Consider the following 25,878-nt stretch of genomic DNA (forward strand, 5'->3'; position numbering starts at 1 on the left):
TTCTAAGGAAAATAACCCTAGCCGATCCAATCTTTCCTCATAGCTGCAAATTTCAAGCTCTGGCAACATTCCTGTAAATCTCTTCTGTACTCTCTCCAGAGCAATTAGGTCCTTCCTGTAATGTGGTGACCAGAACTGTAAATAATACTCCAGCTGTGGCCTAATCAGTGTTTTATACCGTTTCAGCATTACATCCCTGCTTTTTCATTCTATACCTCAGCCAATAAAGGAAAGCATGCCGTATGCCTCCTTCAATCTATCTACCTGTCCTGTCATCTTCAGGGACCTGTGGACATGCACTCCAAGGTTTTTCACTTCTACCCCTCTCAATATACTCTCCATTTATTGTGTATTCCCTTGCTGTGTTTGTCCTCCCCAAATGTTTTACCTCACACTTCTCTGGATTGAATTCCATTTGCCACTTTTCCGCCCACTCAACCAAACCGTTGATATAATTCTGGGGTCTACAGCTATCCTCTTCACTATCCGCTACACGGCCTTCATTAGCTTTGTTGTATTTTCACTCCATGTTGTTCAATGCAATTCTTGGTATACCTTCCAGTTTTCTTGTTTAAAACCCTATAAATGGCTGGAAAGGTCGGGCATTCATTAGGGAAAGGATATTTAATGATGGAGATGCTGAATGGAGGCCAGTATGACCCTCATTTTACTCTAAACTATTGAGTAGCAGGTAAGTAAGTATAGCTGGAGTCAGAGTGGTAGACTGACAATATTGGCTTGGCTAACGAAAGGTCTGCAGTATGATATTGCGAGCATAGACTTTTTTTTTCTGAAAATCACTATCTTTCACCTGTTTTGGCTTTGTAATTTGTGCCTCTACCTCTCAATGTGTTGCTGGGCAAGTCTGTCATACTTCCCTCCTTTCATCGGATGTTGAATCCCTTGCTCCATTCCTCTGCTTTATATAAAAGCATAAAGTTTCTTTTTGCTGGGGGTGGCGGCTGGGAGGAGAAGAGGGAATAATGAAGCAGGGAGGGTGGTGGTGGGGTTATTCAGACTCATCCAGAGACCACTGTTTCTTGCTGTGAGAATGGAACAATCTCATTCACAAGAGAGGCAAGGATGTTCCTTCCTCATAGCATTCTATAATACGTTCTCATTGACTGCGACAGCAGGTAGATAATGAATAGAAGCAGAGGAAAATATATCCGATAGCACAGCAATTGGGGACAAAACGGGCTATTTATTTTAACTGAATCGGGGCTTTCTGCAGTTGTTGAAGTGTTCCTGTAGAAAGTTGCCAAAATTTAAATTGCCAGATATCTGAAATGAAAGTAATAAATGTGCATGTATGAAATGCACAATCTAAAGGTATAACAAAATTGCCACACTTCATAACCTGTTATGGAATGCAATACAGAAAATATGGTGTCTAAAAATAACATGATATTAAATATATATGAAAGGTTTGTAATAAAGATGGTGTTTTGGTAAAAAGAGTTAGTGCATAAGTTTTATTCAGTTGAGCTACAACAATTTGTATTTATCACTTGAATATAGAAAAAAAATCCAAAGGTACTTCACAAAAATATAAGGATGAATAAACACTGAGCTAGATGATGGCATATTAAGAGGGGCAACCAAAGGCTTGGCCAAAGAGATGTGTTTTAAACAGGGTCTTAAAAAGGAGGAGGAGTTTAAGGAGGGAATTCCAGAGCATGGGACCTAAGTGGTTGAAGGCATGACTGTCAATGGTGAGGCAAAGGAAAAGGGAGGGGTGGGGGGGGGGTGTGCTGATGTACAAGATTAACTGGTTGCCTGTTTCTCAGCCAGAGGTGTATGGTGTTACGGCAACATTGGAAGGAAAAAGAAGGAAAGTGAGAAATACATAGTAACATGTGAACACTAAAGTAATCTGTTTTAGTAACCTAAATTAAAGATCGTTAAGATTTATACTACTGGACCAGCAAATATTTATATTTCCGTATTTCGGAATGAATTGTGAGCAGCATGAATTATTTGACTTGCAAAATTGCAGGCATGAACATGCAGACTAAAAATATATTTCCTTTTGTTTTAATAATTCCAGATTGGGAATCAACAGATACAGCAGCGAAAGTTGTAGGTAAGTGCTTGTGCTTTTTTTTTCAAAAAAAAACTTTGTTGTATGTGATCCCCAATAAATTAAAGGCTGGTTCTGCTTCTTTGCATAAAATACCAGAAATAATGTGGAAACTGCATATATAATTATAAACCGTTCTTCAGGCTTCTGTAAACCATATAATTGCAGCTTACATGATGACATTAGGTTTTACTAAAGAAATGGGGCAGAATTTTTCGAATAAACAAGGGTTCTTGTGACCAGACTGTACAGGTGATCATATCTTTGATTAAAAATAGTCAGTGCCATGTCATTTGAAAGTTTAAAATTACAGGATTACGTTACATATTTTCACATTTGAACCTTGAAACAGAAATTTGATTCATTACCTCCACTGTTCCTTGAACAGCAATTCTGGATGAATTTAATTGAGATGATTATTTGCCTCTTTGTCCACCCCTTTCCAATCCCCTAAAAGCACATTTGGCAATTGATCTTCGACACCAATTGCTGCATATTAGAATGTTGGTGACTTCTGAGTTGGGCATACTCGGAGAAAAAATGGAACCTGTAATACCAGCAAAGTATTCAGCTTAACAATGCGTTGTGCAATGGACGACATTTCATGATCTAATTACTGAGAAAACTCTTTATGATTAGCAAACATTAAAATAAACTAGGTGAGTTTTTTTTTGAAAAAAAGGACTTGGGGAAACTCAATACCATACTTCTGAAATTTGAAATAACAAGCAAAATTAAAAATGAAGAAGCAAATGTTGCTGTTAATGTTTTAAGAAACCTGTTGTCAGTGTTACCGAAGATAATTAATAGCAATAAAAGCAAAATACTGCAGATGCTGGAAATCTGAAGGGTCACTGATCTGAAACGTTAACTCTGCTTCTCTCTCCACAGATGCTGCCAGACCTGCTGAGTATTTCCAGCATTTCTTGTTTGTGTTTGTAATTAATAGGAATCATGGGAGTATCAACATTTCCAAATTCCCTTCTGAGTCATACACATACTGGCTCAGACAACAGCATTGTTCAATCATTGTCACTGGTTCAAAATTGTGGAATTCCTTACATAACACAATTGTAGGAGCATCATCACTATAAAATCTGCAGTGGTTCAAAAAGGTGACTCAATACCATCTTTCAGCAACGAGGGAGAGGAAATAAATGTGGCTTTTCCAGAGTCACTTTTCCAGTGTTACTGACATTCATGAACAAATAATAACTTAAACTCATTGGGATTCATAATGTCATTACAAAATGTGTTGAGGGTACAGCATTTGGATTACTTAGATCTGAAGTTTAAATAGTGTATAAGTGAGATCTGTTAAGTGAGATCTTGGATGCCAATCAACAGAAAATTTGACATGCTTTTTGGCCATTTGCAAAAATATGCTCATCTCTTCTTCCCCTTTCTTCTCTGCAGTTTGAGGCCTAAGAGAAGCATGCATGCATCTTCCCTTCATCCCAAGCTACGTAGCCAGGGAATGGGAAAACACACTGCACCCCACCAAGCAAGAAAAATAGATGCACCTTTTCTTGCTTCCTCCGTCCTCAAACTAAATAGCCAAGAATGGTGGCTAAACTCCCCTCCCCAAACAAATGTGTGTCCATTGTCTTGCCCAAATTAAAAGCAAGTACCCAGCTGAATAGGAATCGCATTCACTTGTACATTCCTTAAGTTGTAAGGAAAAGTGCCATATGTGAAAGAGTTGCTGCTGTCAGCATTTGACATTTGCTGTGTGTGACTGGATAGTGTTGCACATGTACAGGGGATTGCAAATAGTAAAATCTTATTGAAAAATAAGAATGCATCTAAATTTCTGTAAATTCACATTTTTCTGATTCATTTTGGACCAATTCAGTTCTCCCTTGAGGTTTGTTGGTCCTCCTTATGCTGTGGAACCCTCTTACTGTGAAACTTTGCCAAAAAACCAGTTGGTTGGTGGATTTGAGTTTTACTGAATTACACTTCAAAATGGAGAAAGCAAAAATTTTGTATTCGTGTAAACAGTTTGTGCTACACTAAATTGCAACAATCTCCCAACATTGCACCTTCTTGTTTTGTGGGAGTATTGCAGAACCCTTGAAGTTTACAGCATAGATGGAGGCTTTTCAACGTATCGTGTCTGTGCTGACTGTTTGCTAGAACAAACGAAAATTAATCCCACTTTCTCCCCATAGCTCTGCATCTTCCTCTGCTTCAAATAGTTAGCCTGTTTTCCCCTAAAACACTATGGCAAAACATTCTATGCTCCAACAACCCTCTGTGTAAAGTATCTTTTCCTAGCTCCTCACCTCACTCTTAGTGCCAATTTTAAATTGTCAGCCGCTTTCACTGATATCGAAACTAGAAGAAATAGGTTTTCCAAATCTTCCTTTAGTACGCCTATGTTCTCAATTCCACTGCCATTTGCAAAAAATATAAAAGTTACTTAATATCATCACCACCACACCCTCGTCTACAAAAAAATTAAAATCTTCCTTTCATCACTGGTCCTACCTTCATATTACCTATTTTGCAGAGGCTTATAAAAATGCTTAATATTTCCCTTCAATGTTATCTGCTACTCAGTTTTCATATTCCCTTTTAGTGCTTCCATTCCCACTTTTCACTTCCCTACTGTACCTTATGTATTCAAATCCTTGCCTTCATTATCAGCCCTAACTTGATCATATTTGTCAAGTTTGTTTAGTTTGGATCTCTCAATTTATCCATGGATCTCTAAACTGTGATGCACCCACTGTTTGTCTTCGAGGAATATATTTAGTTGATATTCTATGCATCTCATTTTAAAGATTTCCTACGACTGTTAGGAAAGGGAAAAACGGGGGAGGGGTGGTGGTATTGATGAAGGAGAGCATTGTAGTGCTGGAGAAAAAGGATGTCCCAGAGGGGTCGAGGACAAAATCAATTTGGCTCCAGCTAATGAACAAAAAAGGTGCAGTTACATTGCTCTTTGTTGTCTATAGCCCACCAGCTAGTGGGAAGGACATGGAGGAACAAATTTGCAAGGAAATTACAGAGAGATGCAAAATTAAAAGGGTAGTTATAATGGGGGACTTTAATTATCCAAACATAGATTGGGATAGTAGTGTAAAGGGCAGTGAGGGGCAAGAGTTCCGAAAGTGAATTTAGGAAAATTTTCTACAACAGTACGTTGCTAGTGTTGGTTGTTGGAAATGAGGTGAGCCAAGTGGATCAAGTATCAGTCGGAGAGCATTTAGGGGTCATTGTATCATAAGGTTTAGGCTGACTATGGAAAAGGACAAAGAACAATCCAAGGTAAGAATAATTAACTGGAAGAAGGCCAACTTCAATGGGGTAAGAATGGAGCTGGGGTGAATAAATTGGAGTCAAAAGCTAACAGGAAAGCCAATGGATGAACAATGGGCTACCTTCAAAGAAGAGATAGTTCAGGTATAGTCAATGTATGTTCCCTCGAAGGGGAAAAGTAGGGAAAACTAATCCAGAGCTCCCTGGATGACAAAAGAGGTAGGGATTAAGATAAAGAAGATAACGTGTGCTTGTGACAGATGCCAGGCCAAAAATACTATTGAGAACCAGGCTGAATATAGAAGGTCCAGAGGGGGAAGTGAAAAAGCAAATAAGAGAAGTGATGAGAAACCATGAAAAGAGACTGGCAGCTAGCATTTAAGGAAATCCCAAAGTTTTCTATAGGCATATAAATAGTAAAAAGGTGGTAAAAGGAGGAGTGGGGCCGATTAGGGACCAGAAAGGGGATTTACACATGTAGTCAGAGGGCAAAGCTGAGGTATTAAATGAATACTTTGCATCTGTCTTTACCAAGGAAGAAGATGCAATCCAGGCAATGTTGAAAGAGGAGATAAGTCAGACATTAGAGGGGTTTAAAATTGATCAAGAGGAAGTATTTGATAGGCTGTCTGTACTTAAAGTGGATAAAGCACCAGGGCCGAATTAGATGTATCCAAGGATACTGAGAAGTGAGGGTGGAAATCGCAGAGGCACTGGCCATAATTTTTCAGTCTTCCTTCGACTCGGGGTGGTGCCACAGGACTGGAGAATTGCAAGCATTACACCTTGTTCAAAAAAGGGTGTAAAGATAGACCCAGAAACTACAGGCCAGTCAGTTTGACTTTGGTAAAACTTCTAGAAAAAATAATTTGTGACAAAGTTAATAGTCACATGGACAAATGCAGATTAATTAAGGAAAGCCAGCATGGATTTCTTAAGGGAAAATCATGTTTAAATAACTTGCTAGAGTTTTTTGAGGAGGTAACAGAGAGGGTTGATGAGGGCAATGCTGTTGATGTGGTGTACATGGACTTTCAAAAGGCGTTTAATACAGTGCGACACAACAGACTTGTGAGCAAACTTGTAGCTCATGGAGTAAAAGGGATGGTAGCAACATAGATATGAAATTTGCTGAGTGACGGGAAACAAAGAGTAGTAGTTAATGGATTTTTTTGAGGCTGGAGGAAGGTTTGTAGTGGAGTTTCCCAGGGATCAGTGTTGGGACCCTTGCTTTTCCTAATATATATTAACGACCTAGACCCTGGTGCACAGGGCATAATTTCAAAGTTTGCAGATGATACGAAAGTTGGAAGCATTGTGAACTGTGAGGAAGATAGTGTGGAGCTTCAAAAGGACATAGAAAAGTTGGTGGAATGGACAGACAGATGGCAGATAAAGTTCAATGTGGAGAAATGTGAAGTAATTCATTTTAGTTGGAAGAACATGGAGAGACAATATAGAATAAAGGGTAAAATTCTAAAGGAGGTGCAGGAGCAGTGGGACCTGGGTGTACATCTGCAAAAGGTGGCAGGACAGTTTGACAGAGCGGTTAATAAAGCATACAGTATCCTAGGGTTTACTAATAGGGACATAGAGTACAAGAACTTCCCTTGAATTTGTATAAGACACTAGTTCGGCCTCAGCTGGAGTATTGCATCCAATTTTGGGTGCCACACTTGAGGAAAGACTTGAGGGCATTGGAGAGAGTACAGAAAAGATTCACAAGAATGGTTCCAGGGATGAGGAATTTCAGTTTTGAAGATAGATTGGAGAAGTTAGGACTGTTTTCCTTGGAGAAGAGAAGGCTGAGAGCTGATTTGATAAGAGGTATTCAAAATCATGAGGGGTCTGGACAGAGTAGATAGAGAGAAACTGTTCCCACTCATGAAAGGATCGAGAATGAGAGGGCGCAGATTTAATGTATTTGGTAAGAGAAGCAAAAGTGACATGAGGAAAACCTTTTCAGGCAGCGAGTGGTTAAGGTCTGGAATGCACTGCCTGAGAACTAGTGGAGGCAGGTTCAATTGAAGCATTCAAAAGGGAATTGGACAGTTATATGAGAAGGGAGAATGTGCAGGGTGATGGGGAGAAGGCAGGGGAATGGAACTGAGGGAGTTGCTCTTTCAGCGAGCCAGTCCAGACACGATGTCCCAAATGGCCTCCTTCTATACGTAACGATTCTGTGATGTCCACTTATTTGCTAACTTCTCTGGTCAGTTAGTTTGGGCCAGACCAATCCCCTTATAATCTTGTTGAATTTTGCCTTATTCCAGCCTAGCACCCTGATACTTGACTCTTCATTAAAAGTTTCTTAGATTGAACCCTACTCTTGCTATTATTTAGTTGTTCACTTTCTACATTATCCCTGTTTCCCTGCTGTCTCGATCATCCCTATCACCACAGGTCACTAGACTGTGCCAGTGGATCAACAATCACCACCCCTCTTTGAATCTCCTTCCAGACCATCTGTTCATTTGTGGGCAAGGCCCTTGCCATTCATCACCTTGCTGTCAACAATTGCATTGTTGAACAAAGAAAATTACAGCACAGGAACAGGCCCTTCAGCCCTCCAAGCCTGCGCCGATCCAGATCCTCTATCTAAACATGTCGCCTATTTTCTAAGGGTCTGTATCTGTTTGCTTCCTGCCCATTCATGTATCTGTCTAGATACATCTTAAAAGTCGCTATCGTGCCCGCGTCTACCACCTCCGCTGGCAACGCGTTCCAGGCACCCACCACCCTCTGCGTAAAGAACTTTCCACGCATATCCCCCCTAAACTTTTCCCCTCTCACTTTGAACTCGTGACCCCTAGTAATTGAATCCCCCACTCTGGGATATAGCCTTGATCAAAACATGGGTTTATGAATGACAGCACCTTTCCCCGTGGCCTCCAGTCCAGCAATACCTTCCATCACTTCCCCAACCCAAACTGCCATGCTGGGGGTGTGGCCCTTAGCACCAAATATTATCTTGGTCCATACTCCTATTCCTCGGGCCCCATCTCCTCCTTTTGAGCACCTCATCTTCTTGCCCCCCTCTGGCCACTCCTTTAAAATTCTCATTCTCAACAGTCCGCCTAAATCCCACACCAAGTTTCTTTGCCACTATTCTCACACCTTTCCTCCTTCAGCCTCTGCACTTACATGTTGATTTTTACCAAGATGATTCTTCACTTGGCTGGAATATAAGGTTCTCAAAGACAAAAAAGTATTGTAATCAGAATTTTTAAAATCTTTTCTCAGTTGGTAAGAAAACAATGCAGTAATTTAATGTCAAAGATTCTGACATTATAGACCAGAATTTTTTTTTCTGTAAGTCTACTGCATATCCTTGAGGAAGTAAAAAGGAAAAAGCTGTGGAAATGTTTTGCCCTGGGCATCCATATACATATATACATACGAATTAGGAGCAGGAGTAGGCCACTCGACCCCTCGAGCCTGCTCCGCTATTCAGTAAGTTCTTGGCTGAACTGATTACTCCACATTTCGACCTACCCTGATAACCTTCCACCCCCTTGCTTATCAAGAATCTATCTACCTCTGCCTTAAAAATATTCAAAGACTCTGCTTCCACTGCCTTTTGAGGAAGAGACTTCCAAAGACTCGCGACCTTCAGAAAAAAAATTCTCCTCATCTCTGTCTTAAATGGCGACCCCTTATTTTTAAACAGTGACCCCTAGTTCGAGATTCTCCCACAAAGGGAACATCCTTTCCACATCTACCCTGTCAAGACCCCTCAGGATCTTATATGTTTCAATCAAGTCACCTCTTACTCTTCTAAATTCCATCAGATACAAACCTAGCCTGTCCAATCTTTCTTCATAAGACCGGCCACCCATTCCAGCTATTAGTCGTATAAACCTTCTCTGTACTGCCTCCAAGGCATTTACATCCTTCCTTAAATAAGGACACCAGTACTGTACACAGTACTCCAGATGTGGTCTCACCACTGCCCTGTATAGCTGAAGCATGACCTCCCTACTTTTGTATTCAATTCCCCTTGCAATAAATGATAACATTCTGTTAGCTTTCCTAATTACGTGCTGTACCTCTATACTAACCTTTTGCGATTCATGCACTAGGACACACAGATCACTTTGTATCTCAGAGCTCTGCAATCTCTCACCATTTAGATAATGTGCTTTTTTATTTTACGTGCCAAAGTGGACAATTTCCCACTTTCCCACATTGTACTCCATTTGCCAGGTGTTTGCCCACTCTCTTAACCTATCTGTATCCCTTTGTAGCCTCCTTATGTCCTCCTCCTACCAATCTTTGTGTCATCAGCAAATTTAGCAATCATACCTTCGGTCCCTTCATCTATGTCATTTATATAAATTGTAAAAAGTTGAGTCCCCAGCACAAATTCCTGTGGCACACCACTCGTTACATCTTGCCAACCAGAAATGACCCATTTATGCCTACTCTCTGTTTCCTGTTAGCTAACCAATCTTCGATCCATGCCAATATGTTACCCCCGACACCATGAGCTTTTATTTTCCGCAATAACCTTTGATGTGCAAAATGTAATATGTGATTCAAAAATAGGCTGATCTGTACACCAGAGTTTTAAAAAAATGGTCATTAAATGAAGGAGGAAGATGCTGATGCATACGTTTATGTAAACAATCATTTTCTGTTTGCCCGTTCATGCTTGCCCATTCTCTGCCAAGAAAAAAGACAATTGCATATCTTTAAAAAAAAAAAAATCCTCTTGATTGCATACAGTATTGCTTTTAACAATAGAAGCACTTGAGAATGCTTTATGAACTACTGTAGATGCCACTTGACTAGATGTTTCTGTAATCTTGTCATGGTATTCTGCTCATTTGTAATGCAACTTTTGTTTCTGTTCATAACACTTGAATTTCACGACTATAACAGGTTCCAATTAGTTTTTATATGTAGCACTGAAATACCTCTTCCTTTTATCTCCTGAAGGTATTAAATCCTTGTTGGTTCTGGTTTTGCAGTTGTAAGGCAGCATTTCATATGACCCTTTATATATGATTCTAGACAGTGGATATTTGTAGGCAACTTGTCTGTGGCACCATTGCAGCTGACCTGATGTCCCCAGGGAGGCTACTGATCAGGAATGGAAGCTTATTTTCCTTTCCCTAAACTGGGACATTGGAGCCAATTGTAATAGCCATACAGTGGCTGTAGCTGAGATCAGCTGTTCAAGCAAAGCCAGATAGACCTTTTCTGGTCTGTGTGGCTTGGCTATTCACTCTATTTCGCGGTATATTTAAAGCAGCAGTTGCAGTTGTAAATCATTTTATGAAAGGTAAGATTATGTTGCTGTTTAAGATACATTTGTTGTGAATGGGTGAATGTAGATTAAGTTTTGCCATTTCAATATTTGATTTCAAAATTGCTGACTTATAAAGGTTTGTGCTATCACTGATCTGCAGTTGAATCTTGTTACATAAGTAAAATATTGAAAAGTAGTATCGCAATTTTAAAAAAAAAATCAGTGGAGATTTGACTTTTCAAACTTTGTCTCAAATGTCTTCTGAAGTCCAGTTTTGTGGGAGTAAATTTATAGAAATTAACTAATTGCAAAGCAGCATTGTGGGGAATGAGCAGAGCAGGCGTATTAAAATGAGCTCCCTGCAGTAACTAAAGGGCGGCTCCCCATAGTCTGTGAATTTAATACATAATTTTCAATGTCCCTGCACAGCTGCTGATAACTCTTACAAAGTGGATTTCTTTTTACTAGCAGCAATCTGCTCATCAAAATCAATTGAAAATTTCTGGAGCTCCAGGACACACTTTTCCAGAGCAGGATTCTTCTGTTAGCAACAGTGTATCCGTAAAATCAACTGTTTGAAATTTCACGAAGATTGTTCTGTTAGCAGCACTGTTGGTGCTATAAAATCAGTTAATTTTTGAATTTCCGGGGCCGTAAGGAGCTGCAGTACCAGTCACTATAGCTTCCAACGTGGAAATTAGACTGCCAGTTTTAATGCAGATATAAGAGTTCTACTCTGGAATGGTGCACTTAGAATTCCATGCAGCTAATTTTAATGTGAAGAACTCCTCTTCCTGTTCACTTGATCCCGGTGTCTCTTTTTGAGGCATCGCCTTGAACAACCTGTAATCCAGTCAACCTTAGCTGGGCTCTCTGCTTTCTCCCAGTTCAGAGCCTGGAGTCTGGCTCCTGTGGAGAATCCTATCTGCAGCTTGATCCTACCTGTATGGCACATTAAAGGTAAGAAATAGGATCAATGCTACAATGGATGTAGTGCTTATTAAAATTGGTTTGGTTTATATAAATACTGCACATCATTGTATTGTACACTAAAATTGGATTGGGTTTTGCACTTTACAGAAATTAAGGCCAATTTTGGAGAACTCCACCAAATTGAAATCTTTTAAGTTTTGTTACATTAAAAAGTCATAGTCAAAGAGTTATTTACAGCACAAAAGGAGGCCATTCGGCCCATCGAGTACGTGCCGGATCTCCACGGACCTATGTAGTCAGTCCCACTCCCCGGCTCGATCCCTATAGCCCTGTCAGGCGGCCCTTCAACTTCCTCTTCAAGTCATTGATCGTCTCCGCTTCCACCACCCTTATGGCCAGCGAGTTTCAGGCCTTCACCACTGGCTGCATAAAAAAAGTGCTTCCTCGTATTCCCCCTGCATCTTTTGCCCAAAACTTTCAATCTGTGTCCCCTAGACCTTGTACCATTTGTTAATGGGAACAGTGTTTCCTTGTCTAACTTATCTAAGCCTGTCATCTTGTATACTTCTATTAAATCACCCCTCAATCTCCTTTGTTCTAAGGAGAACAAACCCAGCTTTTCCAATCTGACCTTGTAACTAAAATCCTTCATCCCTGGAATCAGTCTGTACCCTCTCAAGGACCCTCACATCCTTCCTAAAGTGTGGTGACCAGAACTAGATGCAGTATTCCAGTTGGAGCCTAACCAGAGCTTTACAAAGGTTCAGCATAGCTTCCCTACTTTTGTACTCAGTGCCTTTACTTATAAAGCTCTAGCGTCAAATGTTTTGGCCGATACTTTCAACTTTGATATCTGGAGACTCCACTGTACTCCAGATCCCATGATTTTGTGATCCCAAGTTTTACTTTGTTCATGTTTCCACAATAAATGCATACAGGTACGCAAAATAAGATAAAATGCTTTGGGCTAGAAATATAGTTACAAAACACTTGGGTCAACATTAGTGCTGTTGAGAACATTTAATTAAATTTAGGGAATGTAATTGTGATTTTAAAAAAAATGAAATGTCAGATAGCCGTGAGTACTATGAGCACTTTAGGCAAGATATATTGGCCTTGGCGGGACTGCAGTGTAGATCTATCAGAATGATTTCTGAGGAGAGCTTTGGAAGGATGGGGTGATTTTTAAAAAATTCATGGGATGTGGGCGTCGCCAGCTAGGCCAGCATTTATTTCCCATCCCAAATTGCCCTTGAGAAGGTGGTGGTGAGCTGCTGCCTTGAACTGCTGCAGTCCATGTGAGGTAGGTACACCCACGGTGCTGTTAGGAACGGAGTTCCAGAATTTTGACCCAGCGACAGTGTAGGAACGGCGATATCGTTCCAAGCCAGGATGGCGTGTGACTTGGAGGGGAACTTGTAGGTGGTGGTGTTCCCATGCATTTGCTTCCCTTGTCCTTCTAGTTGGTAGAGGTCGCAGGTTTGGAAGGTGCTGTCTATGGAGCCTTGGTGCATTGCTGCAGTGCATCTTGTAGATGGTATACACTGCTGCCACTGTGCGTCAGTGCTGGTGGGAGTGAATGTTTGTGGATGGGGTGTCAATCAAGCAGGCTGCTTTGGCCTGGATGGTGCCAGGCTTCTTGAGTGTTGTTGGAGCTGCACCCATCCAGGCAAGTGGAGAGTATTTCATCACACTCCTGACTTGTGTCTTGTCGATGGTGGACAGGCTTTGGGGAGTCAGGAGGTGAGTTACTCGCCGCAGGATTCCTAGCCTCTGACCTGCTTTTGTAGCCACGGTATTTATATGACTACTCCAGTTCAGTTTCTGGTCAATGGTAACCCTTAGGATGTTGATAGTGGGGGATTCAGTGATGGTAATGCCATTGAATGTTAAGGGGAGATGGTTAGATTCTGTTTTGTTAGAGATGGTCATTGCCTGGCACTTGTGTGGCGCGAATGTTACTTGCCACTTATCAGCCCAAGCCTGGATATTGTCCAGGTCTTGGTGCATTTGGTCAAAGTTTGAGGGGAACAGATACGGTAGATCAAGGGAAACTATTTCCACTGGTTGGAGAGTCCAGCATGAGGGGGCATAATCTAAAAATTAGAGGCAGACCTTTCAGGAGTGGAATTTGGAAACACTTCTACTCACAAAGAATGGCAGAAGGTTGGAACACATTTGTGCAAATTGCAGTTGATGTTCAACCAGTTAATTGTAAACCTCAGTTTGATAGGCTTTTGTTAACTAAATGTATTAAGGGATATGGGACAAATATGAGCTTAGAGTCATAGAGTTATACAGCACAGAAACAGGCCCTTCGGCCCATTGTGTCTGTGCCGGCCATCAAGCACTTATCTATTCTAATCCCATTTTCCAGCACTTGGCCCATAGCCTTGAATGCTATGGCATTTCAAGTGCTCATCGCCATACTTCTTAGATGTTGTGAAGTTAGGTCATAGATCAGCATGATCTCTTTGAATGGTGGAACAAGCTGAAGGGGCTGAATGGCCTATTCTTGTTCCTAATGTTTCTAGATGAACCTTGGTGTGTTGTTTGCATTTCATAGACTGATTACAGCATAGAAGGGGGCCATTTGGCTTGTCATGTCTGAGCCGGCTCTCTTCAAGAGCGACTCAGCTAGTAAAATTCCCTGCCTTTTCCCCATAGCCCTGCAATTTTCTCTTGTCAGGTGCTTATCCAATTCCCTTTTGAAAGCCACAGCTGAATCTCCTTCCACCACACTCTCGAGCAGTGCCTTCCAGAACCTAATCGCTTGCTGCGTAAAAACATTTTTACTCATGTCACTGTTAGTTCTCTTAGCAATCACCTTAAATCAATGTCCTCTGGCTCTCGACCCTTCTGCCAATGGGAACAATTTCTCTCTATCTACTCTGTCCAGACACCTCATGATTTTGAACACCTCTATCAAATCTCCTTTCAACTTTCTCATCTCCAAGGAGAACAACCCCAGCTTCTCCAAGTTATCCATGTAACTGAAGTCCCTCATCCCTGGAACCATTCTCGCAAATCTTTTCTGCACCTTCTCCAAAGCCTTCACATCCTTCCTAAAATGTGCCCAGAATTGGACACAATTCTCCATTTGAGGCTGAACCAGTGCTTTATAAAGGTTCATCATAACGTCTAAAATAAAAGCAAAATACTGCAGATGCTGGAAATCTGAAATAGAAACCAGAAATGCTGGAAATACTCAGCACGTCTGGCATCATCTGTGGAGAGAGAAGCAGAGTTAACATTTCAGGTCAGTGACGTTCTGATGAAAGATCACTGACCTGAAACGCTAACTCTGCTTCTCTCTCCACAGATGCTGCCAGACGTGCTGAGTATTTCCAGCATTTCTTGTTTTTCTTTGATCATAACTTCCTTACTTTTGTACTTCATGCCTCTATTTATAAAGCCCAGGATCCCATCTGCCTTTTTAACCAATTTCTTAACCTGCCCTGCCACCTTCAATGATTTGTACACATATACCCCAAGGTCTCTGTGTTCCTGCACCCATTTGAGAATTGTACTATTTATTTATATTGCGTCTCCTCAGTCTTCAAGCTGAAACACGCTTCACTGCATTAAATTTCACCTGCCATGTATCCATCCATTCCACCTGTCTGTCTGACACTATCCTCCTCACAGTTTGTGTCATCTGCAAATGTTAAAATTATGCCCTGTACACCCAAATCTAAGTCATTAATATATATCAAGAAAAGCAGTGGTCCTGGTACCGACCCCAGGGGCGCCCCATTGTATACCTTCCGCCAGTCCGAAAAACAACTGTTCACCACTATTCTGTTTCCTGTCACTCAGCCAACTTCATATCTATGCTGCCACCTTCCCTTTTATTCTATGGGCTTTGACTTTGCTGGTAAGTCTATGATCTGGCACTTTATCAAATGACTTTTAGAAGTCCAAATGTACCACATCAACTGCATTACCTTCATCAACCCTCTGTTACTTCATCAAAAAACTCAAGCAAGTTCGATCAACACAATTTGACTTTAACAAATTCCTGCTCGCTTTCCTTAATTAATCCACACTTCCAAGTGACTGTTAATTTTGTCCTGAATTTTAAAATTTTTTTTCACTTGCGTTGCTACTACTAATGTATTATGAAACAATACCCCTAGATCCCTTTGATCTTCTACCCCATTTAGATTCTTATTTTCCAGGGAGTATGTGATCTCCTTATTCAAAATATACCACCTTGCATTCATCTATATTGAAATTCATTTGCCAATTACATGTCCATTATGCAAGTTTATTAACGTCATCTTTTATTTTGTTGCAGTCTTCCTCAGTATTAGCTCTACCCCCAATTTGGTGTCATCCACAAATTTTGCAGTTGTGCTCCTGATTCCAAATCGTTTGTCAATGGTGAGCAGCAGTGGTCCCAGCACCGTTCGCTGTGGGTCATCAGTTCCCATCTTCCGCCAGTGTAGAAAAAAACCGTTTAATCCTTTACTCTCTGTTTTGCCTGCTGTCCATTTTGATACTTGCCCCCTGACACCACATGCTGTAACCTTAGTCATGAGTCTACTAAGTAAAATCTTATTGTGAAGGCCTTTTAAAAGGTATACTACACCTACTGCATTACCCAATTAGTTGCCTCTGCTGCTTCTCTCCCTTCACCTAGTCCACCGGGCTAAACTTCCTGTAAGGTTCCTCCCTGCCCTAACCCTGATCTTGCATCTTTCTCTAGTTTCTCTATGTCTCCTCATGCCCTCTCTGAGCTCATCTTGTCCATGAAACCCATCTCTTGCTCCCTTGACTCTACTCTGACCAAATTGCTGACCACCCAACTTCCCTTCCTGGCTCCCATGTTAGCTGACATTGTTAACAGTGTTCTCACCTCATGTACTGTCTCTCCACCCCTACCCTCACCTCCTTCAAATCTGCCGGCATCACCCCTCTCCTCAAAAAAACAGCACATGGCCCTTCTGTCCTTGCAAATCATTCCCCAATCTCCAACCTCCCTTTCCTCTCCAAAGTCCTTGAACATATTGTCACCTCACAAATCTGTGTTCATCATTCCCAGAACTCCATGTTTGAATCCCTCCAATAAGGTTTCCGACCCTTCCACAGTACCGAAATGGCTCTTATCAAAGCCACAAATGACATCCTATATGACTGAGAAAAGTAAACTATTCCTCATCATCCTTCTCAACCTGTCCGCTGTCTTTGACACATGGTACTGTCGTCCAGCTGGGTGGTACTGCACTCAGCTAGTTCCATTCATATCTATCTGATCGTAGCCAGAGAATCACCTGCAGTGGCTTCTCTTCCTGCTGCTGCACTGTTCACTACTGGTGCTACCGAAATATCTATTCTTGGCCCCCCTCCTGTTTCTCATCTGCATGCTGCCCCTCTGACATCATCTGAAAACAATTTCCACATTTACGCTGAGGACACACTGCTGTCTGACATCCGGAAATGGATGAGCAAAAGTTTCCTTCAACTAAATATTGGGAAGATCGAAATCATTGCCTTCGGTTCCCACCACAAACTCTGTTCCCTTGCTACTGACTCCATCCATCTCCTTGGCAACTGTCTGAGGCTCAACCAGATTGTTTGCCAACTTGGTGTCATATTTGACCCCGAGATGAGCACCAACCACACAGCTACCCATCACTAAGACCACCTGTTTCCACCTCAGTGACGCTGCCCTGCCTCAGCTTATCTGCTGCTGCAAATCTCATCCTTTGTTACCTCTAGAATTGACTATTCCAATAAGCTTCTGGCCTGCCTCCCATGTTCCACCCTCTGTAAACTTGAGATCACCAAAACACTGCTGCTTGTGTCTTAACCTGCACCATCCCGTTCACCCATCACCCCTGCGCTCGCTGACCTATATTGGCTTCTGGTTAAGCAACACTTTATTTTTAAAATTCCCATCCTTGTTTCCAAATCTCTCCACGGCCTCGCTTTTCCTTATTTCCATAATTTCCTCTTACCCTACAACCCACAGATATCTGCACTTCTCCAATTCTGGCCTTCTTGAGCATCCCTGATTTTAATCGCTCCACCATGGGTGGCTTTGCTTTCAGCTGCCAAGTCCCTAAGCTCTGGAATTCCCTCCCTGAACCTCTCCACCTGTTTTCCTCTCGTTCCTCCTTTATGGCACTCCTTTAAATCTACCTTTTTGACCATGTTTTTGGTCATCTGCCTTAAAATCTATGTGGCTTGTGTCAAATTTTGTTTTATAATGATCCTGTGAAGTGCCTTGAGACATTTTACAATGTTAAAAGCACGACAAAAATACAAGTTGTTACTGTTATCTAGCCTTTTAGTTGCTGCTTCATGAAATTCAGTAAGTTTGGTCAGACATGACCTTCCATTTTGAAATCCAAGCTGACTATTATATTTTTGGTTTCTAGTGGTTTTTCTGTTATATGCCCCTTTGTGTTCAAGACCAGGGGTCTTTTCTCTATTTCCCTCCCGATCCCTTGGTTGCTGTAAACTCTTCTTCTTAAAGACAAGGTAAGTTTGGAATTGAGTACCAAAATAAAGGGACTGGCATATCCTCTGGACCTTTTCCCATACCATTCTGTTCTGTTCTTTTATTCAGCACCCTTTCTCACTCCTCATCCTTCTTGACCTGTCTGCAGCCTTTGGCAGACCATTCTCCTCCACATCCTCTCCACTGCCGTCCAGCTTGGCGTGACTGTACTTACCTGGTTCTATTCTTATTTATCTAATTGTAGCCAGAGTATCACTTGCAATGGCTTCCCTTCCTGCTTCTGCACCATTACCTCTGGTGACACCCAAAGATCTACCCATGACACTCTCCTATTTCTCATTTACATGCTGCCCCTTGGTGACATCATAGAAAAGTTAGTTTTCACATATATGTTGATGACACCCAGCTCTACCACACTACTAGGCCTTTTGACTCCTTCATTGTTGTTAAATTATCAGACTGCGCGTCCAACGTCCAGTACTGAATTAGCAGAAATTTCTTCCAATCTTGGGGGGATTTGAATTACTCAGAATTCGATTGGGATAATTTTAGATTAGAGAGAAAGGAGAAGGATAACTTTTTGTATTGTGTCTAGGAGAACTTCCTTTATCAGTATGTTCTCAGCCCAACTAGAAATGAGACATTGCTGGATATGCTGCTGGGAAATGAGGTGGGCCAAGTCGACCAAGTGCCTGCGGGGGCTCACTTGAGTAAGAGTGATCATCGTACCATAAGGTTTAGACTCAGAATGCAGAAAAGCAAGGAATGATCTAATGTAGAATGGCTGGGTTTGAAGAGGTCTAATTTCAATGTGATGAGAAGGAAGCTTGCCAGGATAAAATGGAACCAAAGACTGACAGGAAAAACTAATGGAACAATGGGTTATCTTTAAGGAAGAGATGCTTCAGGTACAGGCTAGGTACATTTCAACAAGGGCAGAAGGTCGGGGAACCAAAAGCAGGGCTCCTTAGATGACGAAGGAGATAGAGATTATGATGAAACAAAAAATGGTGTATGATGCCTGACAGGTGAGTTCTTCAAGTGAGAGCCAGGCCAAATACAATAAGTTGAGAAGGGAGGTGAAGAGGAAAAGAAGACTGGCAAAGAGAGAATGGCAGTCAACGTAAAAGGGAACCCAAAAATCATCTGGCATGTAAATAGTAAGTGGGTACTAAGGGGCGGAGTGGGGCCTATTAGACACAGAGAGGGTAATGTATGCTTAGAAGCACAGGCAAGGCTAGAATACTTGATGAGTACTTTGTATTGGTGTTTACTAAGGAAGAAGAATCTGACAAAATATTGGTAGGAGAGGAGTGAGTAGAGACAATGGATAGAGTAAAAATTGAGAGGGCGGAGGTACTGAAAAGGCTGACTGCTTAGGGTAGATAAGTCACCTGGTTTGGCTGGCTTGCATCTCGGGTTGCTAAAGGAATTGGGGGTGAAGATAGTGGAAAGGCCTACCATAATCTTCCAATCTTCCCCAGATACAGTGTAGGTGCCAGAGTTTTGAAGAGTGACAAATGTGACACCCTTATTCAAGAAAGGGTGGGAGGACAGTCGTAGCAACTACAGGCCAGTTATTTAACATCAGTGGTGGGTAATGAACAGGCACTTGGAGAGGTTGGAGTTAATTATGGATAGCCAATATGCATTTGTAAAAGGCAGATCATGCTTGACTGATTTAATTGAATTTTTTGAAGTAAAAAAAGGTTGATGAAGGGAATGCGGTGGACTTGGTCTATATGGATTTTAAAGTGTTTGACAAAGTGCCACATAAAAGGCTGGTTAACAAAATTGAGGCTCATGGAAAAGAGGGGTCAGTGTCCAATTAGATAAAAAAAAATTGGTTCAAGGGCAGAAAACAGCAAGTTGTGGTAAATAAAATAAAAACAGGAAGTGCTGAAAATACTCAGCATGTCTGGCAGCATCTGTGGAGAGAGAAGCAGAGTTAACTTTTCAGGTCTGTGACTTTTCATCAGAACTGGCAAAGGTTGGAAATGTAATAGGTTTTAAGCAAGTGAAGTGAGGGGGGGTGGGGAAAGAGAACAAAAGAGAAGGTGTGTGATAGGGCAGAGGGCAGGAGAGATTAAGTGACAAAGGTGTCATGGGACAAAGGCAAAGAGTGTATTAATGTTTGTGGTGAAAGGCAAAGCATTAGTCCAGAGAGAGTGTTAATGACAGAATAATGAACAGTGCTGTCCAAAAGCACAAACATGAAAAAACAAGTTTAAGGCAGGCACATGGTTAAAAAGTAAAATAAAATAATTTTAAAAAGGCCAGTCATGCTGTGAAATTATTGAACTCAACGTTGAGTTCGGAAGGCTATAGAGTACCTAATTAGAGAATGAGGTGCTTTTCCTCGGGCTTGCGTAGATGTTCACTGGAATACTGCAGCCGGCCAAGGACAGAAATGTGGATATGGGAACAGTGTGGTGAACTGAAATGGCAAGCAACCGGAAGCTCAGGGTCATGCTTGCGGACTGAGCGGAGGTATTCCGCAAAGCGATGACCCAATCTGCGTTTGGTCTCCCCAATACAGAGGAGACTGCATTGTGAGCAGCGGATACAATATACTAAATTGAAAGAAGTGCAAGTAAATCAATACTTCACCTGGAAGGAATGTTTGCAGCCTTGGATGGTGAGGAGAGAGGAGGTAAAAGGCAAGGTATTATACCTCCTGCAATTGCATGGGAAGGTGTTTGGGGTAATGGAAGAGTGGACCAGGGTGTCGCGGAAGGAACGATCCCTTTTAGAATACTGACTGGAGGGGAGGGGAGGATGCGTTTGGTGGTGGCATCATGCTGGCGATGGCGGAGGATGATCTTTTGGATGTGAAGGCTGAAGGGATGGAAAATGAGGACAAGGGGAACTCTGTCATGGTTCTGGGAGGGAGAGGAAGGGATGAGGTCAGAGTGCGGGAAATGGGTTGGACACGGTTCAAGGCCCTGTCAACCACAGTGGGGGCGGTGGGGGTGGGGTGGGGGGAATCCTTGGTTGAGGAAAAAGGAAGACATATCAGAAGTGCTGTTGTAGAAGGTTACATCATCAGAACAGATGTGTCGGAGACGGTGAAACTGAGAAAATGGAGTGGAGTTGTTACAGGAAGCCGCATGTGAGGAACTGTTGTCAAGATTGCCATGGGAGTCGGTGGGCTTATAATGAATATTAGTGGACCGTCTATCCCCAGAGATGGAGACAGAGAAGTTGATGAAAGGAAGGGAAATGTCCGAGATGGATCACGTAAAGGTGAGAGAAGGGTGGAAATTGGAAGCAAAGGTGATGAAGTTTTCCAGTTCGTGGGCGAGAGCAGGAAACAGCACCGATACAGTCATCAATGTTGAAAAAGAGTTGGGGGAGGGAGCCGGAGTAGGACTGGAACAAGGAATGTTCGACATACCCCACAAAAAGGCATTACTAGGACCTATGTGGGTACCCATAGCAACACCTTTTATTTGAAGGAAGTGAGTGGAGTTGAAAGAGAAGTTGTTCATTGTGAGAACAAGTTCAGCCAGGCGGAGGAAGGTGGATGGGGATTGGTTGGGCCTCTGTTCAAGGAAGAAGCAGAGAGCCCTCAGACTGGCCTGATGGGGGATGGAGCTGTAGAGAGATTGGACATCCATAGTCAAGTGGAGGTGGTTAAGGGCCAGGAAACTGGAAATTGTTGAAATAACGTAGGGTGTCAGAAGAGTCACAGATGTGGGTGGGAAGAGACTGGACCTTGGGAGAAAATATAGAATCAAGATAGGAAGAAATACGTTCAGTGGGGCAGGAATAGGTTAAAACGATGGGTCTACCAGGACAGTCCTGTTTGTGGATTTTGGGAAGGAGATAAAAGCGGGATGTTCGGGGTTGCGGGATTTATTTCAGATTTCCAGCATCTGCAATGTTTTGCTTTTATTATAGTTGTGATAAATGGTTGTTTTTCAGACTGGAGGCTGGTAGACAGTGGTGTTCCCCAAGGGTCAGTGCTAGGGCCACTTTTTTTTTTGCTATATATAAATGACTTGGATCTTGGAATACTGGGTAGAATTTCAAAATTTGCCAATGGTACCAAACTTGGAGGAGTGGCAAACAGTGAGGATGATACAAACTGCCTGCAACAGAAGATCGTTAAGCTAGCAGAATGGGCAGACTAGCAGCTGATGGAATTGAATACAGACAAGTGTGATGCGATGCATTTTGGCAGAAGGGATAGGGCGAGGCAATGTTAGCCTAATGGCACAGTTCTGAAGAGTGTACAGGAATAGAGGGGCCTTGTGATGCATGTGCATTGATCTTTGAAGGTGGCAGGACATATTGAGAGAGTGGTTAGCAAAGCATACAGGATCTTGGGCTTCATAAATAGAGGCATTGAGTACAAAAGCGGGGATGTTATGCTGAACCTTTATGAAGTTCTGGTTAGGCCCCAATTAGAGTTTTGTGTCCAGTTCTAGTTACATTTTAGGTCCTTGAGAGGGTGCAGAGGGGATTTACCAGAATGGTTCCAGGGATGGGGAATTTTAGTTACAAGGTTAAGTTGGAAAAGCTGGTGGTGGTCTCCCTGGAGCAAAGGAGATTGAGCGGAGATTTGGTAGAGGTGTACAAGATTATAACAGGCTTAGATAGTTAGACAAGGAAGATCTGCCCCCATTAGATGGTACAAAGACTAGGGATACAGATTGAAGAGGTGCAGGGGGAATGTGAGGAAGAACTTTTTTATGCAGCAAGTGGTAATGACCTGGAACTCGCTGCCTACGAGGGTTGTGGAAGCGGAGACGATCAATGATTTGAAAAGGAAATTGGATGGGCACTTGAGGAAAATAAACTTGTAGGGCTACATGGATCGAGTGGGGGAGTGGGACTGACTGGATTGCTGCGCAGTGAGCCAGCATGGATTTGACGGGCTGAATGGCTGCCTCCTATTTCGTGTATGACTCTAAATATTGGCGAGACTGAAGCCATTGTCTTCAGTCCCGCCACCAATTCGTTCCCTAGCTACACTCAATCCCTCTAACTGGCAATTGTCTGAGGTTAAACCACACTGTTCATATTTGACCGAGATGAGCTTCCAACCACATATCTGAGCCATCACTAAGACCGCCTATTTCCACTTCTGTAACATTGCCTGACTTTGCACCAGCCTCAGCTCATCTGCTGCTGAAACCATCTTTATCTCTAGACTTGACTATTTTAACGCACTCCTGGCAGGTCTCCCACATTCTACCCTCTGTAAACTTTAGGTCATCCAAAACTCTGCTGCCTGCTTTCTCACTCACAAAAAGTCCCTTTCACCTATCACCCCTATGTTTGCTGACCTATATTGGTACCTGGTCAAGCATCATCATTTTAAAATTCTAATCCTAGTTTTAAAATCCCTCTGTGGCCTTGCCCCTCCCTATCTCTACCAGCCCAACAACCCTCCAAGATATCTGTACTTGTCTAATTCTGGCCTCTTGAACATCCTCTATTTAATTGCTCCACCATTGATGGCCGTGCCTTCAGCTGCCTAGGCCCTAAGCTGTGGAATTATCTCCCTAAACCTTTTCGACTTTCTACATCTCTTTTAAGGTACTCCTTAAAACCTAACTCTTCGACCAAGCTTTTGGCCATCTCCCCTAATATCGCCATATGTGCTCTGTGTCCAATTTTACTTTTAAACATTCCTGTGAAGTGCCTTGGGACATTATATTACGTTAAAGGCACTATATAAGTATACGAACATATATACGAACATCGGAAGTAGGAGTTGTTGCTTGCACCTCATTGCAGCAATCTCTCTCTCACACCACTAAACGCTCTGTAATCCCTAACTCTTCTTTGTTCCTACAAGTACCCCTGCAGCTCCAAGCACTACTGCAGGTCACTGCCGATCCGGCTCAATCTTCTGAGACCTACCTGAGGGCTGCTGCCAGCATCATTGCCGGCCCAGATTAGTCCAGAGGAAACGAATGAGATGCCTTAGGAGGCCCGAGAGGTGCCTGCAGCTCACTGGAATTCAGAAGAAGCTCACTTTCAAATGCCCTTTTGAGCCTCTGACTTCTGACCAGCGCGATGTTCATTTCAGGCTGGAAAGCAGGCTTATACTAATTTCTCTCGCTCACTCATTTACATCAGTAGCATGTGCTGGCACTTCAGTGCCCTGCAGTGTGCATGCTGTACTCTGAACCTAACCTGCAATGAAGTGTTTTTAATGGCATATTTAATTCTTAATTAAAACTAAGAAAGAGGAGATTATATGTAATTGTAATCATTATTTTGAACATGTATTTAAATTTATTCACCTGCACCATTACTTTCCAGTTTAAGTGGCTGTGGCGTGAAAACTAGTATAAATCCAGGAAACTTGCGATTGCCATTGACTTGACTGGGAGTTGGAGTTGGGGACATGATCAACTTTCCGTGGTTTCGGTGAGAGTATTGATGGAGCAGCACAAAAGTCCCAGGAAATTCTGACATGGCCCGAATAATGGCGTAACTCAGTTATGCCATAATTTCCTGGGACTTTTATGCTGGAAAACAAAGCCAATGTTACAATAATGCAAAATACTGTAGATGCTGCAAATCTGAAATAAAAACAGAAAAAACTAGGTAACACTCAGCATGTCATGCAGTATCTGTGGAGAGAGAACAGAGCGTTAACATTTCAGGTCAATGATGGGAGGTCTGATCTGCTGAGTGTTTCTAGCATTTTCTGTTTTTAGTACAATGCTGCAAGTGCCCAGGAATTCTAAACCAATATTTCTTTTGCGTTCAGTAAACCTAACTGCTAGATGTCTCCTTAATATTGGGTTGGCAAGGCTATGACTATTTATGGTTTTCAGTATTGTACATAAATACCAATCGTGAAGGATTTCATTTGAAAGCAGACTTATTTATAGAACTGGATATTCATGTTTGATGGGCTATATACAAATTGTGCTAATTGCACAAGTTAGTTTTGCAGTATGCTACCATGTGTATGTAAAAAGAACACATCTTTCTTGTATTGCTTGTACTTAAAATACAAAAATACATTTTTAATAGTGGTCATAGGTTTAATACAGATGGTTTCAGGTAGCAGGAGATGCTGAAATATGCATTCGATGAACAAATTAATAGTGGCTTTAAAATCCAGGGAAGAATTTCCTCGCTGGGCGCAATCGGCTTAAATTTGTTTGCATTTCGCCGAACATAAAATCTGCCATGAATCAGTGCAATTGGGCAGCGTTTCAGGATGTATGACTTTTAAAAACATATTTTGCTTTAAAAATTATTCCTTTATATATTTGTGTGGTAACTTGGTGCAGTTTGATTAGTAACAGCCGAAAATCGGTTTCTCACAAAAAATAAGCATCTTCAATCAGTGTCTAGTCCACCACCTGGGAGTACCCAATTTTAAATTACATAGAATATATAGCACACAAACATGCCATTTGGCCCAACCAGATTATGTTCCACACAAGCCTCCTCCCATGCTTCCTCATCCATTTTATTGGCATAACCCGCTAATCCCTTCTTTTTCCTTTACTTATCTACCTTCCCCTTAAGTTCATCTGTACTATTCAGTTCAACTACACCCTGTGTTAGTAAATTTTACATTGTCAGTACTCCGGGTAAGGAAGTTTCTTCTGAATTATTTTTGATTTTTTTGGTACCTGTGTTATATTGATGGACTCTAGTTTTGCTCTTCCCCATGAGTGGAAACTCTGAGTATACTATCAAACCTTTCATAAATTTAAAGACCTCTATTAGGTCACCGCCTAACCTTCTCTTTTCAAAAGAAGAGAGACCCAACCTGTTTATCCTTTCCTGATACGTATAGTCTCTCAGATTAGGTATCATCCATGTAAATCTTCTTTGCACCAACTCCAGTGACTGTATATCCTTTCCTTATAATATGGTGACCAGAACTGT

The 25,878-nt window shown here is 41.9% G+C and overlaps 1 protein-coding gene across 17 annotated transcripts in view; it reads left to right on the top strand.

Annotated features, from left to right (window-relative positions):
* Positions 1-25,878, top strand: part of LOC137370159 (CYFIP-related Rac1 interactor B) — a 235,911-nt gene that overhangs the window by 132,620 nt on the left and 77,413 nt on the right. For all 17 annotated transcript variants that reach the window (XM_068032426.1, XM_068032411.1, XM_068032415.1 and 14 more), the window contains one exon: positions 2,051-2,086. Coding sequence is in view for 1 of the 17 variants with exons in the window: in XM_068032408.1 (XP_067888509.1) it covers positions 2,051-2,086 (36 nt within the window). In the remaining 16 variants the exon portion in view is untranslated. The remainder of the gene's footprint in view (positions 1-2,050; positions 2,087-25,878) is intronic.

The sequence above is a fragment of the Heterodontus francisci genome, chromosome 5 (genome assembly GCF_036365525.1).
Source record: "Heterodontus francisci isolate sHetFra1 chromosome 5, sHetFra1.hap1, whole genome shotgun sequence".
Classification (NCBI taxonomy): Eukaryota; Metazoa; Chordata; class Chondrichthyes; order Heterodontiformes; family Heterodontidae; genus Heterodontus; species Heterodontus francisci.